This window comes from Taudactylus pleione, unplaced genomic scaffold, assembly GCF_031769625.1.
Source record: "Taudactylus pleione unplaced genomic scaffold, aTauple2 ptg000535l, whole genome shotgun sequence".
Taxonomy (NCBI): Eukaryota; Metazoa; Chordata; class Amphibia; order Anura; family Myobatrachidae; genus Taudactylus; species Taudactylus pleione.
The window spans coordinates 1,462,098-1,479,623 of NW_028284937.1; the positions used below are offsets into that span (position 1 = coordinate 1,462,098).

General features: G+C 43.1%; 1 protein-coding gene across 4 annotated transcripts in view; it reads right to left on the bottom strand.

The window, feature by feature from the left end:
• Positions 1 to 258: 258 nt before the first annotated feature.
• CBLC (Cbl proto-oncogene C) overlaps positions 259 to 17,526 on the bottom strand; it is a 72,238-nt gene continuing 54,970 nt past the window's right edge. The window contains exons 5-10 of one of the 4 annotated variants that reach the window (XM_088450911.1): positions 11,621 to 11,758; positions 10,767 to 10,854; positions 9,291 to 9,422; positions 4,995 to 5,081; positions 3,822 to 3,872; positions 259 to 3,648 (exon numbers count right to left, since the gene is read on the bottom strand). In XM_088450911.1, coding sequence (XP_088307037.1) covers positions 3,355 to 3,648; positions 3,822 to 3,872; positions 4,995 to 5,081; positions 9,291 to 9,422; positions 10,767 to 10,854; positions 11,621 to 11,758 — 790 coding nt within the window. In that variant the 3' untranslated portion in view covers positions 259 to 3,354. Of the gene's footprint in view, positions 3,652 to 3,821; positions 3,876 to 4,994; positions 5,082 to 9,290; positions 9,423 to 10,766; positions 10,855 to 11,620; positions 11,759 to 17,526 lie in introns of all 4 variants that reach the window. The other 3 variants (XM_088450910.1, XM_088450909.1, XM_088450908.1) reach the window with 3 other exon arrangements.

Below are 17,526 nucleotides of genomic sequence, written 5' to 3' on the forward strand. Positions count from 1 at the left end.
TTTTGTGGAGCTGGAATTCCCGTGCATGACAAATGATATTCCTGACAATGTGCTCTCTCCACTTCATTATCTCATGTCAGTCATATTACTCCGCCCACTCCTCACCTTTACCTGTGCAAGCCACAGCTCCTCCGCAAATGCAGCATCATCTTCTGGCCAAAAGTTCAGTGTGATGGATGATGATGGAGGATTAATACAGCAGCAGATATGTTATGTTGGGTGTGACTAGGTTTTATAACTGTATTCTATATAGACTTATATATTTTTATTAGTTTTCAAAGAACTTATGGCGTACAGAAGAAACAAGGAAGAGGAGGAAGAGGTGTAGGAACAGGTATACAAGGGGTTATTGGCAGACATAGGCATCATTTAACATTCACGGTCACAATAATAAATACAACCAACAGCAATGATATAATGTATTAATAAATATAATAACTCATGATGTATGTAAAATACTCAGTAAAACAACTTATAAATCTTTTTATAGTTTACGGAGTTTCTCCGCAGGGTAAGCTTGGCCAAGCCTGGTGGACCGACCACTTTAGATTTCACTATAAAGTTGTATTGCACTCTGTATGCCTTTATTGTCATCGGTCTTAGAAGATAAAGGACCTGGTTCAGAGGTGGAAGCAGTGTCAATGTCAGACGCAAGCGGGCGATATTTTCAGTCTGCGCATGCATCTGAGCCGCACTACTCATGCATCCCACCTAATGGTGCATACACACGATCAGATTTTTCCTTCAGATATGAACGATAACGATTTAAAAATCGTTCAGTCGTTCATATCTGAAGGAAAATCGTTCATATCTGACATGCCTGAACGATGGACGATCAACGATGCGCGTTCCCGTTTGTCAGATAACGATATCTGACATCTGATGGGTTTGCAGTCAGACTTGGACGATTCCATTCATTTTAATGCAGTCAAAAATCGTTCAATCGTTCAAATCGTTCAAAACTTTGGTAAAATCGTTCAAATCGTTCAAATCGTTTAATCGTTCATCTGACAAATCTGACAAGTCTGACCGTGTGTACGCTCCATTAAGCCGCAGAATGAATTTGGACGCAGCGAGAGGCCATTTCAGTGGTTGTTCCTAAGTGGTAACAGAGGGGTGGCTAGCGAGACGCGGGTGTGTTGCAGTCAGCGACTGCGGCTTTTTCCACCATTGCACGGATTTCAGTGCCCATGTTCAGATGGACATTCTGCTCCTCCGTAGGGCTGGTGTAGTGTTAAATGCTGCGATCGATGGTGCATCTTTATACGCAAAGAGGTGGATTAGCACCACAGCCCTTGGGCATCGCTGTATGTTCCATTTACTATGCTATTAGGATAAAGATACATTCATGCTGCAGAAAAGAAATCAGTAGGGGCTGCATTGCGTCACCAGTGGGGGCAATTCAATTGTTGGGTGGGCGGCGATAATTAATGGCCAATTTAATTGTTCTGGCGTCTATTAGACTGGGTTTAGTCGTGTAAAATGGATAAACCCATCTAAAGTTCTGGTTAGGATGCCCTAACCATGGGTTTATCGCACATTTTTGCTCGCACCCTCCCCTCCTGAGGGTTCTTGGAAAGACACCTTTCATATAAATAACAAATACAATAATTTGTGTTACCTCCACACACTTGTGTCCTGTTACATTGGTGGTGGTAAGGGCTGTGCGGATGGAGCAAAAGCCCCAAATCCTGCACTACTTTATAACAGGCACCATTCCTTCTGCTAGTGGTCCCCAGCTGCTGACCCCCAAAATCATGTGGAGATCATTAATAGTCCTAGAGTAGGAGCCTCTGTAGTTCCATGGTCCATCTTGTGTATCATCCAGAGGTGTTATCAGAGGGCAGAGATGCCTGACCTACCTCTCCGTGGTGTCTACTAGCAGGGACTGGGACAACTTGTGGCTGAAGGTCAAGGTGATTTCTATTCATTTTCCTACACATTAGCTGTACAGTGCATGTATATAAAAACTAACACAAACAAAACAAATTGAACTTTAAATGACTAATGAAAAAAAAAGATAAAAAAGAAATGAATTACCAAACTTCTTTAAACAGCACAATAAAAAAATCAATACGCGTACAAATAAAATTCAAAATAGTACATGTAAAATGTAACAAAATACATAATTACTTAATTTGAAATAAAAAACTTAGTAATGAGTTTGGGCCTCATTCAGATATGAATGCAGTTTCAACCGTAGCTGATAGTTAACAAGTTGCAGAGGTGCAAATCTGTGTACAAAAGCACCCGCCTCCAAAAAGCATAGAGACACCCACAGCAGCCATCGCACACAGGGACGCCACTGTGTACACCTCCACAGCTCACACGCAAGTCCACCCATTGTTGAAGTCCTGAGTAGGTCCATGGTCACACAGCATAGCCGACTAGAGTGAGTCACTGGAGCCACAAGCAGTGCATATGGGGTTCACAGATGCCTCAAGCTACCTGCCCCCTAAAACCGTCCAACCACGCCTGTGTTTTTATGTCACCTCCTGTGATCTTCTGTGATCCCAGGAGGGTTCCATGCGAGATCACAGACGGAACTGCACGCATCAGCAGTCTTCCGAAAATCGCTCAACAGCATAAATATCGCATCTGCATTCATACAGTATCTGAATCAGGCCCTTTGTGTGCTTTACTGCTGGATATAGGAAGCCGCTAATGTGGCAGCAATTCACAAATGTTGAGCATGAATTCTGCCAAATCACATGAACTGAATTATTTGATCGTCCTTTATATTTTATGTTTGCCTAATAGAAGCCTCACCATTTTATGTTATATTTCTATAATATATTTTTTTTATTTCTGCTTTCACTACTAAGTCCTCATATGGATCCCACACAAAACCCAACAATCAGACACATAACTTTTCTATTATGTCTATTTCCCATATTATTGATCTCCAACTATAAATTATATCCTATGGTTCTTATCAGTTAGTGCTGGTACTTCTGGATTAAAACCAGATACTGTGATCAGCAATCGCTCTTTCCATGGCTTGAATAAGTAAATAACCATGGTGCCTATGTGTACCTTATCTATAGCGAGTCTCATATTTTTGTTATTCCTCCTACTTCTTGTAATTACTGTTTTCCATTTTTGAGTCAGACAGTTTATAATACAGTAGAATGTAAAAATGGCAGAGGGTTTATCACCTACTTGACCAATATTCTTACAAAAACAAACAAAAATGTCCATCAGTTATAGTTTTTGGTGCAGGTTCTATGATCCAGAACAGATACGAATAATAAGGATGTGCTCTGCAAAGGCATGCCACCAGAAAGGAGCTTCTGTACCACCCAGGACTGTGACATCTGGTTATTAGGCGCATTACGCGTTTCACTTTGCCCTTTATGTACGCCGTGTTGCAGGTGACCGGTTCCCACTGATAACATCTTGAGCCTGCAGTCTCATTCTTCGAGGAAGAGGGGGCAAAACTGGCCGAGTAACCAAATGTGTAGCAGATGCCGTGGTAACGGTGGGTGCAGCAGGACAAGTCGATGCACCAGGCACACGACTAGTTGTAATATGAGAACCTGGAGAAATGTCAGGGGGTGGTGGAAGGGGTCTGTTTTTAATCCATTCTATCTCTTCATCGGTAGTGTTTCCGGAAAATATGCTGCCCCATACATTTGAGGCAGCGCTCTGCTGGCACAAGACAATGTCATTGTTATAAAGTCATTCACTACTCCACCTCTGCACAGATAACCAAGTAGAGTCTTCTACGGAGTCAGACAACACGAGACAGTACTGCACAGACGACAAAACAGAAAGAGACAGGCGTACAACGGATTTGAGTCACAGTGATCGTTACTCACTTCATGGGGTGGCTGCTCAGGGGAGTTCGGGGGGCTCTGAGTTGGTGTCTGCTGCTGAATGGCAAAAAAGTGAGAAGATAAGAATTGCAAAGTTACATGCCAGAGCATGGACTCCATTCTAACAGCACAGAAAAAAGAATGTGGCACCAAAAACTTCATAACCTCTAATATATACAGTATTTGGGATTTTTTAATGTTTATGATGCAGGGCAGACAACCACATTATTATACCTGTGAGGTCAATGGCTGTGGAGGAACACATGGAGGTGGGTCTGAGTGCTGGGAGCCTGTCTCACCCCATACTAACTGTAAGTCTCCACTCACTACACTAAGCTTCAGTGTCCATTGATTCTCCTACCTGCATCACTGTCTTTTCTTGCTGCTGACTGAGCTCCGATCTTTTAAACACTGCAGTGGACTTCCTGGTCACATGACATATCCAAGGTATCCATCAGTGCTCAAGGCACACTTCCCCATACTCAGATGCATGCCTCTATTAGCTCTCTGTGCAGCTTACTGCCGTGGTGTGGCTCCGCCCCCAGCTCTGCAAGCAGTGTCTTTCTATACAGAAGCGAGGCTGAGCTGTTGCTGACTCATCTCTCAGCTGCCTGCAATCCCAGGGAGCCCCACAAAGCTGGTGAGTGTTAACTATAAAAATTATTACAATAAACAAAGAAGATGTTTATAAATTATAAATATCTTCTTTGTATTATTCTAATCATTTCTATATCAAATCTCAGGAGTATGACAGGGGTGGCTCTGCCTCCCCTACCTACCCTGATTGCACATCCCTGCATTATACAGTATTTTAACTAAACAAAACTGCTTTGGAAATGGGACAAAGATTGAACACTGCATTTATCTCCATGATTTTCCTGTACAAATTTTAAATTGTTCTGGTTATCCATCTTTTGTGTTTGTATGATTTACATGTCTGGTCTGCATAGGCTGTGCTTCCTGAGCTACTGTATTCACCGCTAAACCAATCTGAGATTTGTCACAAGACAACCAGAAGTGTCTGCTTAGCCGTGGTGCACTACAATAAACAATGCTCCATGTGCATTGATTCAGCATACAGACCTACAAAACATATTTATTTTCTTAACATTTATATAGTGCTAGCTTATTCCATAATGCTTTATAATGGGAAGAGCTATAAGACCATTTACTGACCTCTTCAAGCTCTGGCTGTCTGTTAATGTGAATCTCCTCGCTGCCGGTGATATTGGTGCGACAGAACGGGCACGTGTTATCAGATTTCTACAAAAGAAAGAAATATCATCAGGTTGTGGCAGAGACAACTGGAAATAGGCAGAATGCTTCATCACATTACCACTGACACCTACGTAGGTACTCACTCAGCATGATTATACTGTATAATACTTAATAGAGATGTGCAGGGACCCCCGTGTTTTGGTTTTGGCAAAACCACTCTGAAATGTTTTAGTTAAGATTTGATTTTGTTTTTGTTTTAAATTGATAAAAACAGCTAAAATCACATAATTTTGGCCTGTTTAAAATCAATCCAAAACCCGAGATTCGGTTTATAAATCAGAGTTCCGAACTTACAGTAGACCCGAGCCGGCACTAGGTTCTACTTGGAACCCCAAAAGTGAGCTGAGCCGGGACTCGATTGGACTTCGAACCCCAAAGTTCAGGTGTAGTCAATCAATGGGAAAACCAAACCGCACATCTCTAATACTGACATTAATTGTGAATATAGTGGACATTTTATATTAATGCTGGTACCAGTATACGCTTTGTATTGCTCCATATCTTGGTGTGACTTGGTGTTAGCTGTGTTGCATCTTCAGCGCGGGGGAAAGAGACACCATTTACTTGCATGCTTTTTTATGCTTTTGTGAATGATGTACTATGGGCGTGATTCAGACCTGGACTTAATGCTGATGTTAACGCAGTTTGAGCAATTGTCGGTGATTTGTGCATGTATCTGAGTCTCACTGCGCAGGGCGTCATGTTTCATTACCAACGGCACTCGCAGTGACGATTTATTCGCAAAGTGATTGACAAGTACTGTAGGGACCGTCAGGGCCGATGAGAGCCGCACCGGGCCCAGGTGACAAGGCGCATGGCCTTAATCACGGGTGGCATGGCGCACAACCAATGGCATAGGAGACTGCTGCTTTAGCAGCCACTAGCAACCGGGGGGCGGGGAGGGGCTGTCACAACAGTTTTCGGTATTGTATCAGCCTGCGACTGTGATCATGTAAGCAGTAAAAATGGCTCAGGTGTCTCAGTTTCCGGAGCCATTCTGTGCGACCATAGCTGATCTGCGACTGATGCAGCGCCGTTGTACACCGGTGGTTGTCTCTATACAAATCCATGTACTTTTCTTTAAATTAAGTGTTATTTGTCTTTTTATTTTTTCCACCTCTTCTTCCCTTCTCCTTCTCTTTTGTTACTTCTTTTTTTCACCTTCCCCTTTTCCTCTATTTCATTGTTCCCTATTTTAGGAACATTTTAGAACATAAAGATTAAATAAAAAAACGTTTGCATTGCTCAGACCAGGGGATAGATTTACTAATACTTCTAAAAATGGTGGTGATCCCTACATAACAGTTTATGGGCTGGATTCAATTAGAGGCAAAATCGGCCAATTTTCATCAAAAACAGGCAAAATGGGAGGTGCGGAAAAAAAAACAGGCGAAACTGGCGAATAATTCATGAAATTGCATCTGTACCCCAAAAAATGGCTGACGTACATCGGAAAATAAATTAGAAGTGTATTATTGGTCATAAAAAAAGTATTTATGGTACTTAAATTGTATCGGTTGGTTGTTATTTGCGTATACGAAAAAAACATAAAAAATGATAGAAAGCTATTTTTTTTCCAGGAAGTTACTGTTCTACGCAAATTTGGGGTACATTAAAATGGGTGCAACACTTGACACATCCATATCGCCCCCCGAAATAACAAGCCCAATACGTTAACCCCATATTCAACCATTTTTTTTCTCCAAAAATGTTAATGGTCGTTTCTCTCCAAATTACGCAACTTTTTAAAGAAATTTAGGCTAATTTATCATTAGGGGGGGGGGGCTCCAAAGGGTTCTGATGGGAATCCCCAAATTTTTTGTCGAAAATATGGATTTTGTGTTTTATTTTCTCCTGGTCTGCAATGGAGAAAACTTTTTGCCTGTTTTTTGGCAAAAAATGTGTTCGCCATTTTGGTGGGCGAAAATCGGCTGATTTCGCTGATAATTGAATCCAGCCCTATGTCTATAATTTTCTAGGATGCAATAGAGAAATGATTGTTGCAATCTGAATGGTTGCTATGGGCAATATCTCCTCTTTTCCTTATTTAGAAGCTTTAGTAAATCTACCCCCAGTAGTTTAGGTTTAAAATAAATGTATAAACCTATTATTTTCAGTTTTTAATGTCTACAGTTTTAGAAAATGAAATGTTTTTAAGGTTTTCAGCAGTGGTAGGTAAAGTGCCTGATCTGCTAGATTGGAAAATGTTTAATGTGGAAAAAAAAAAACCTTCCTCATTCCTACTGTGCATATAAGCGCCTACAGTACATATACATGTACTTTACTGTTTATTCAATGTGGTGCCAGATTATTATAGTGATGCAGAGGCTGACTGTGTGCCTGACATGCTAGTAAACCAATTTGGAAAGGGTGTCTATGAGAAAGTTCTTAAGTAAAGTGAAGCAATACCTGTTATGGATTATGGATGATGGTCATATTATACTCGTATGTATAATGGAGGGGAGGCCACTGGGAGCCACAGAGACCTCCGCAGACTACAGTAATGGACGTTGATGATTGCGCAGTGTGACTCAGACGCAAATGCAGATAGTCAATAATCACTCAACTGCGAAAACATCGGCATAGCGTATTTCTCTGAGTCAGGCCCAGTGTTAATGGTAAAAAGTAAAGCAGCATTACCTTATTTATATGCAATCTAATAATATAATGAAGTGTCATATACACAATAGAGAATGATTTCTTGACAGTTAATAGTGACCGGGAGTTATTTCATTTTTGGTGCTGCATGGGGCAAGTGCCACAGGTGCCCATTATGTTTGCTCACTGATGTGGTGAGCAGAAATCTGGCCAAAAATTAGCTTTTGGGTGCCCAAACTGTTGACATGTGCGATAAGTAATAGGCACCCATGACATTCGCAGGCAGTAGCGCGAGCAATTGAATTGCACCCTTAACTTTAGACAGGAGCTGAGGGCACGAGAAAACATTTGAATTTCCCCCTAAAAATTTAAATCGGCATTTTATTTCCTGCAGCAGTCTAAATAGAAACTTCAATTATGTAATGTACATAGATGACTGACTCAATCTAAGCAATGTAGAAGGTAGGTCTGCAAAGTTAGGGCAACGCATTCCGCTCTTTCCTCCAATGCACAATAATATGAATCACATCATTGCACAGCTGTGAGTGAGGTGTGAGAATGTGAATTATCACACAGGCCTCCATCACTGTGTGATAATGTGATACTTTCCCATGCAGGCCTCCATCACTGTGTGATAATGTGATACTTTCCCATGCAGGCCTCCATCACTGTGTGATAATGTGATACTTTCCCATGCAGGCCTCCATCACTGTGTGATAATGTGATACTTTCCCATGCAGGCCTCCATCACTGTGTGATAATGTGATACTTTCCCATGCAGGCCTCCATCACTGTGTGATAATGTGATACTTTCCCATGCAGGCCTCCATCACTGTGTGATAATGTGATACTTTCTCATGCAGGCCTCCATCACTGTGTGATAATGTGATACTTTCCCATGCAGGCCTCCATCACTGTGTGATAATAATGTGATACTTTCCCATGCAGGACCCAATCATCAAGGTGTGATAATGTGATACTTTCCCATGCAGGCCTCCATCACTGTGTGATAATGTGATACTTTCCCATGCAGGCCTCCATCACTGTGTGATAATGTGATACTTTCCCATGCAGGCCTCCATCACTGTGTGATAGTGTGATACTTTCCCATGCAGGCCTCCATCACTGTGTGATAATGTGTTTTGCATGAATTACTTAGCGGTGAATGAACATTACAGGACCATACCTCCCAACATTTGAAGAACCCTAATCAGGACAGCCGCACACGTGGTCTACCCATAAAGGGGCATGGCCTAGCGGCACGCCCCATTTACATCACTGAGGGGTGTGCCCAGCATCTCCGAGATGCTGGGCTGCCCCCGGGCTTCCTCCCGTACTATGAATAGATGTGTGCGCATGCGCACAGCATCTATTCTCACTCTGCATACACACTGCTCTGCTAAGCATAGCAGCGGTGTATGCTTCCCCCCACCGCGGGACACTGCGGCCCGCGGGTGGGACAGTCCCCAAAAAACGGGACTGTCCTGCTGAATGTGGGACAGTTGGGAAGTATGCAGGACAGTTGGCTAGGGGAGTCTATTTATATACCATACGCTACAGTAAGTTCTCCCACTATCTTGCATATATCTGTATTACCTGCCAGGCTGTGAGACACTTGTCACAGATTAAGTGGCCACAAGGCTGTATACGGGTGTTTTTCTGGCTGTCTGCACAGATCTTGCACAATTCAAAGGTGGTTTCCATATCAGAGTACACTTCCCACTGCTCCTGCACAGACAAAGACACAAGGTCCCGATTAGTAACATTGCAAATTTTGTGTAAACCATAACCACCAATCAGACGATTAATTATGGAGACACGCTGCACACATGGGCGTAACTACCTTAGATGCAAGGGGTGCAGCTTCTATGGGACCTAGAGCCTTGGGGGCGGGCATCTTTCCTGTCAAAGTTACATGTGTTATATACATTTTTCACCATTGAGTGGTACATATGGGCCCTTCCAAACTTTTGCTATGGGGCCTTCAAATACAATTTTGAGACAATATTCAGTTTTTTGGACATTACATCAAGTTAGTGTTGTGTGGGAGGTGAGATTGGTGATTTCCTTGCTGAATGCAGGTTATTCACAGTACTGCTCTCGACACCAGGTCCAAATGCAAAAAATTAGATACATTTTTTACATGACAAGATATTCTAATCAATTTGCATGAATGGAGAAAGTTTAATATTTACCTCCTCCAATGTACAATTTTGATGCCAATAGAAAGTTTTTTTGGACCATCTAGGTACACTCTCAATGTATCCACATTTATGGGTATATGATCAAAATCGATTAACATCGATGTTGTGTTTCTGGGGCTAAAGCACACATTTACAAACGCTTAAAAAAAAACTAAATCAAAACTTGTCTGTTAGTAAATGTGTCATTTGGCCCCAGAAACACAACATCGATGTTAATCGATTAAAATCGACCTTTAGTAAATATACCCCTTACAGTATATGCAGGTGTGCCAATAGAGAAGGGGATGAATATGCAGTGCCTGGGCCAGTACCACCCTCGTTGGCCCGGAGGTGCCATTGACGATGGCCCAATTACATTCCCATCTAAGATGTCTTTTGCAAGGAAGAAAGTGACCACCCCCGAGTCTGTACACTCTGCAGCTGCTTTTGTTGAAGCTGTCTATGCAGAGTGCAGACTGTGGGTGCCACAACATGTGGCCTCAGCAAGTCCTGAGTCAGCTCTCTGGGGCCAGTATATACTGTATAATAATGTAAATAAGACAACAACATGTTCAGTTGTGTCACATAAAATAAATACAGCACTGATGTTTCGTGATATAAATCTGATAGAAATGATGCCTCAATGGGGAATATTTGAATATTTTAGAAAATATAATTAGTGTAATCCACTGTTTGTTCTTCTGGTTTGTAAATGAAACCCGCATTGTTAGTAGATGCTGGGTGGGTGTATTGGATGGACATGATATACAAGTGAAACCAATATATACATCAATAGTATAAATCTACATGGGGATACCTCTTGCATCTACTTTTCATAATTCCATCTCCTAATCCCCACATGTAATGACTGTGGTTACACTTTGCATACCTTTGTGACGTGAATCACTGTGTTAGATGTTGGGTGGGAGAGTGCTGATAAATCATGTTTAATGTTCAAACCATTCGGATAGAGATACCTATAGTGACAGAACAAATGCGTTAAACATACATGCCCAGCCTTACATACTGTAAGTGTGACTATTGCAGATATAACCCATTGACTGTAGTAGAGTGAACGTTTGCTCAGTTACAAAGTGCAATAAACAGCACTTTGTTCACCTAATTGGGGGTTGACTAGCCCCATTTCCAACAGCAGCTGTGGAAACAGAGCCCATTGGAGCGGCTGTACAGAAATAGCTTATTTTCTCTGTGTTTGCTCAATTACAGCTGTATTGTACAGCACACATATAGAAAAAAAAGAAACCATTTAAAGTTAAGCGCAAAACTGCATTTACTGTATATCGGACACTGAAGACAAAACTTCTCTGACTTTGGTAAAATAATAACACCGTGGTGCTTAGGAAAGTTGCATTAACACAGTGGATGCAGCTATTTTGGGATCATCATTATTTATAAGATTGCAGTCTAATATCCTGGCAATCAGTGACATCACTGAGGCATGCTGGTTCCTGGGGGAATTGATGAGCTGAGCAGCAGTCACAAAATGGCTGCACACACTGGGGCTTATTTTGCGTGGGTGCTAGTAGCAATGCACATGGCATGGCAAATTGCGGCCAGCAACTTTGTAACTTTTTCTTTGCACCCCATTGAAGTGTTCAGAAAAAGCTATGTTGAGGGTACTGTATATGGTGGATATGCGCGCAGTTTTTACATTGAGTGTTTTAGGGGCAAACTCTGAGGGGCTAACTCACAGCCCCTGAGCAACCCACGCATTTCACTTACAGGCCCTCTCGTTCTCCTTCCGTCAGGGCTTCATATAAAGACTTGTTATGTGGGATGGTCTGCAGGATGCTACCTCCAGTTGTCACATAGCCGATTGCCCACTGTCCGAGGTGAGTGCAGCTTAATCGGAAGATATAACTGTGGGAAACCACAAGAAGATGTAATAAATCAGCACAACTGTATCATCAGGAGATAATAACCGGCCAAATCTCAGTAATTGGATATAGTATTCCTATGACCACAGAATATGCACAGAAAGAACACATTATACAACTATTTGCCTCTTAACTGCAGTCAAGCTGGGTACACACTAGATATGTCACCCGATCCTGCGGGTCGGGTCGACATATCGCCCTCATCGGCCAGTGTTCACCCACTATGCATGGCCATGCACGCCTCCGCCGGTCGTCCACTGGGATCGTTTCATCGGCCTGGATGTAGGGCTAATGGAACGACCCAGATGCCGACGCCGGCGTAGTGGATGGAGCTGGAGCCTGACATATCGGGCAGTCGGTCACCGCATCGTGCAGTGTGCACTGACTGCCCAATATATTGTGTGGTCAGGCTTCGCATTGCTGGGTACACACATTGACAAGTGTGTACCCAACTTAAGACAAAGACATAAAATGCATAAATAAGGGTTCAGTTAAAATCCACCTGAAATCTCCAAATCTGCAAGAGTGGCAGCTGGTGGGACTCTGAATCCACCTCAGAGAGGAGATAGGGGTCAATCCAATTAGCTGTGAGTCCTGTCACAGCGCAAATTAGTGGTGCAGCAGCTGTGCTTTACGGCAGCCTGAATTCGCTCAAGAATTCAGGCTTGGAGAGATCAGTGAGGATTGTGAGATGCGTTGCTGGCATTTACGGCAACTCGAACCCTTCGCAGCTAATTGGATTGACCCCTTATTTCTTGATCAACCAGATGTACCTAATCCACCTGGCGGTATTGTGGAGCGCATGTCTGGCATTCTGTATTCCTGGTCTCTGCATTTTCCTAGAATTCTATTTCTGATAATTAGGAAATTCTGGTCTTAAATTGTTTAAAAATAGAAAAAAAATATTAAAACAAAAAACATATCTTAATTTCCATATAAACAAAATGCTTTGTTTAATTAATAAAACATATTTTTAGTAATTTTTTTCTGCTGTCACCATCCTGAGATAGTGATAACAGAAGAAGGATTGCGGTGCAAATATTTCAACAGGTGCATGGAAGTGTGTGTGTTGCAGCAACCTGTTTTTGCAGTACGGCTTTTCTTCATTTGATATATAGGCCCGAAAGTCTTAAATTAAAAAAACTTTATATTAAGATCAATGGTCTGCTGACAAAAATCTTTAGGGGTATATTTACTAAAGGTTGATTTTAATCAATTTGAAATAGATAAAAATCGATCGAACTCGCTCAATATCGATGTTGTATTCTCTGCTAAATCACACATTTACTTCAACTTAAAAATGTGTGATTTAGTCCCAAAAACAGAACATCGATGTTGATCGTTTTTGATTGATTTTACATTTGAAATGATGGTGATATATTTCCTGGGAGACTACCCAGGGTATATGGCAGCAGTATAGTATATTGGGCCTGATTCAGACCCACTCGCGAGCGGCTGTCCGCTCGCAAGTGGGTCGATGTTATGGACTGAGCATGCGCACGACGGAGGGAGCTCCGTCGTGCGCATGCGCCAGACGCGACGAGCGAAGGAAAGTCCTTCGCTCGTTGTGTCCGATCAAAGGGGGCGTGCTGTCAATGTCAATTGACAGCACGCCCCCTTTGGTGGGCGTGCCGGGGGCGTGCCTCCCTGACGGGGGCGTTCCTAAGGGAACGCCTCCCGTCAGAAGCTGGCCCACTGACATCACTAGTGATGTCAGTGGGAGTGATTTTGGCTCTGATAGAGCCAAAATCACTCCGGAGCTTGCGGTTGAAAACCTCAACCGCAGGCTCCGGCTCGCAAATTCGATGGTCGCGATGGTCTCGACCATCGCGACCATCACAATGCACGCTCGTATAGCCTGTGGGTGGTGACCCACAGCTATACGAGCGTCCAGGAGGACGCTCCATGAAAATGGAGCCCGGCCCTCATTCAGAGCGTGCGCTCTGCTCAGAGCGTACGGCTCTGAATGAGGGCCATTATGTTGGTTTAATACTAAATTACTTTTTGAATTTTCGAGTATTGTGTACACACCACACACAGGGATTAGCCCTAGACAGCGCCTAACATTTGTGTTTTTCACAATTTTTTCTTTTTTCAAAAATAAAAAAAATGCTTGCAGAGACTTGTGACGTGTCGAGGGATAGGTAAAAACTAACATTTGCCATATTTGCCTACACGTTCTCCTACACATAAGGATGCATTGTAGCATTTTTACACAAAGGTCACTGCCACAAAACTGGAAGCAGGGTCATTGAAGTAAAGAAAATAATAAAAGTAATCATCACAGTTTAAAGTCCATCAACCTAAGAATCAGCATCTCAGCAACTGATTTACTGAAAGGAGATTGTGTTTAGCATGCCAGAAAATTTACATGTGAAGACATACCTACTGTTTTTCTGTCCCCTTTGGGGAGAGTTCCTGGAGATGACATGTAGGTGGTCACTGTGGTAGACAGGGCGGGGCAAGATGTTTTAGAATGGAAATGTCCGTGCTGTACAAAATGGCGTACCGTGTTACCACAGAGAGGGGGCAGAGCTATAATGATGCGTTTCTCTGAAAATTGCATCATGTCTACTCAGCCCACAATTTTCCCTGGGAAGTGGGTAAGATGCGGAAGGGTGACCTGCTCTCCCCCGAGAGTCTGAGGGACTCCCCATAATTCGGGAGTCACATCAGCATTTGGGAGATAATGAGGAAATGTACAGTATAACGATAAAGTAATATAACAGGAAATGTACAGTATAAGGGGGAGATTTATCAAAGCTTGGAGAGAGATAAATTAGGATGAAGTACTGGTTGATGAAGATTTTATACTTTTTCGAGAAAAGCGTAAATCCTGACAGCCAGCAAAATGAAAAAAAAAATGTATAAAAATAAATGTAGTGTGTTTTGGTTCTACATCATTGTCGTGTTTTGGTTCAGTTTTGGTTTTGGATTTCTTTAATAATTGATAAAAACAGCTGAAAGCATGTAACGTAGACCTGTTTTTGTTCCTATAGTATTATTAACATCATTAATTTCCAGTCACATTTGACCACCTCACAGCACCTGAAATCATGAGGGAGGGACTTAAATGCAATCCAAATCACGTGAGATCCGGTTTTTAGATTTGAGTTCCGAAATTACAAGAAGACCCGACTGGGACTCGGTTCGACTCGAAATCCCAAAGTTTGGGTGTGTTCAGTTTTCAGCAGAAAGGAGGGGGGATGCCTGCGCACTGAGAATTAATTGGGTTTTGGCGAGCTGCAGTATAAAGAATAATAACTGACTTTATTATAAAGTAGGTAAATCAAAATAGAATTATCATTTATTTATTCATTTATTTATTTAGTGCTATTCTGCCATTTATTTGTATATCAGTAAAGCATTTTTTTTCTTTCAGATTTGTGACTGAAGTTGTATATTCCCCCTCTTGTTATTAGTGGGGTCAATACCTGCATTAGTATATTCACGCATTAGTATATTCACTATCAATTTCCTCCCATAATCCACCAGGACGAGCATATTATAATATTATAGTGCTATATATAACGACATTTCAGATACTATCATCACCTTCTACGACTACATACCATACCAGAACGTTCTAGTTTGACGTACTGTAAACCGAATCACCAGGATAAATAGATCTGAGCGCAGTATACATTTGTCTATTTTAGGATAAATAGATTTCTGTAAATAATATATGAGTAACCAGTACGTTCTGATGTCATCGCTAATAATTGCTGAGTTCTTCTTTTAGTGTTCATTAGAAAACCTAGGACCCTTATAGCTAAAGTAGTTAGGTCCTCCTTTCAGTATTTAACAAACACCACTAAACTAAGACTCCACTATCGCCAGGGCCGTTTCTAGGGGCGGGCGACCCGTGCAATCGCACGGGGCGCTCCGCCCTGACCTCTTCTGCTTAGGCGAAACTGCCTCGGCCGCCATTTTGCAGCTGTATTGGCCGGGAATCAGGGCAGCGGTAATGCTGCTCAGACTGACAGGGAGCGGAGAACCTTCACAGTATGTAGCTCCGCCTTCCCTGTGTAGCACCAATCGAATCAACCCTCTGGTGTCTGGTGCACGAGCGCGCGGTGACGACGACGTCGGACTATGCGCGCTCGCGTGTCAGTGAGGAGCGGAGGAAGGTGTTTTAACTTGGTTACCTACAACCGGAGGAGGAGGAAGTGCCGCCGTAGCCTCACCCACGCTGTCTCCTTACAGAAGGAAGTGTCAGGTGAGGGAGGGGGATGGTAGTGTCTAGTGAGGGAGGGGGATGGTAGTGTCTGGTGAGGGAGGGGGATGGTAGTGTCTGGTGAGGGAGGGGGCTGGAAGCGTCTGGTGAGGGAGGGGGCTGTTAGTGTCTGGTGAGGGAGGGGGCTGGTAGTGTCTGGTGAGGGAGGGGGCTGTTAGTGTCTGGTGAGGGAAGGGGCTGGTAGTGTCTGGTGAGGGAGGGGGCTGTTAGTGTCTGGTGAGGGAGGGGGCTGTTAGTGTCTGGTGAGGGAGGGGGCTGGAAGTGTCAGGTGAGGGACGGGGTGGAAGTGTCAGGTGAGGGACGGGGATGGGAGGAATCAGTGGAGTGAGTGGGGAGTGAGGAAATCATGGTGTTAGGAACCAGATAATGGAGGCTGTTTAATCTGTCAGGTTTTGAAGGGAGATAAATAGAGACAGGTGGTGGAGGGGAAAGAGAGGACTCGGATGACTCGGATAATGGAAAAGGTGGGAGGAATTAGTTAATGTGTTGGGGTATATGGAAGTCGGCTAAAGGAAGGGGATGAGCAGAATAAGATAATGGCACAAAACCTCTGAACCACCACCCGGCCTCTTGCGTGTGTCGGGTGCCCGCCTGCCCGTGCAGGGCACTTGGTGCCTGTCCCCCGCCAGTAGGTCTCTGCAATGTCCAGTACATGATGCAGATTCCGGAATTGTACCTCCGCCGCCTGCCAGGTAGAGGTGTGCTCGTCCTGTGCTTTTAGTACAACTAAAGGATTTATGCTTGCACCCTCCTGATCATGCGAGCAAAAATCCAATTAAAGTGCTGGACGCGATGCTGTTTTTCAGTTTAGCACGGCGCTGACAACATCGCAGCACTTCAGTTGGAAAATGCACACTTAAACATCTGGCTCAAGGTGCGCTAACCGGCATTTCCCAACTAAGTGTTGGGCACAGGAGAAACAATTGAATAGCTGTGGGAACTTCTTTTTTGCGTGGCCAAACCCCTCATGACACATGCCCCTTATGTCTTGTGACCACGACCATTTTTTGGGGAGTGCACCTTCTGCACGCACACATATTAGTTCTCTATACCCCTACATCAAAATATCCACTTCAACCACTGTGTATGTGTGTATATATTAGGGGTGTGCACCGGCCACTTTTCGTGTTTTGTGTTTTGGTTTTGGATCTGGATCTTTCTTCGTGTTTTGGATCTGGATTGGTTTTGCCAAAACCACCCTTCCGTGTTTTGGGTTCTGGGTTTTGTGTTTTGGATCTGGATTTTTTTGAAAAAAAGCATAAAAACAGCTAAAATCACAGAATTTCTAGGTTTTTCTGCTCCTATGCTATTATTAACCTCAATAACCTTAATTTCCACTCATTTCCAGTCTATTCTGAATACCTCACACCTCACAATAGTGTTTTTATGTCCAAAAGGTTGCACCGAGGTAGCTGGATGACTATGCTAAGCGACACGAGTGGGCGGCACAAACACGTGACCCATCTAGGCGTGAAACTGCAGTGGCAGACAGGATGGCATTGAAAAACTAGGCC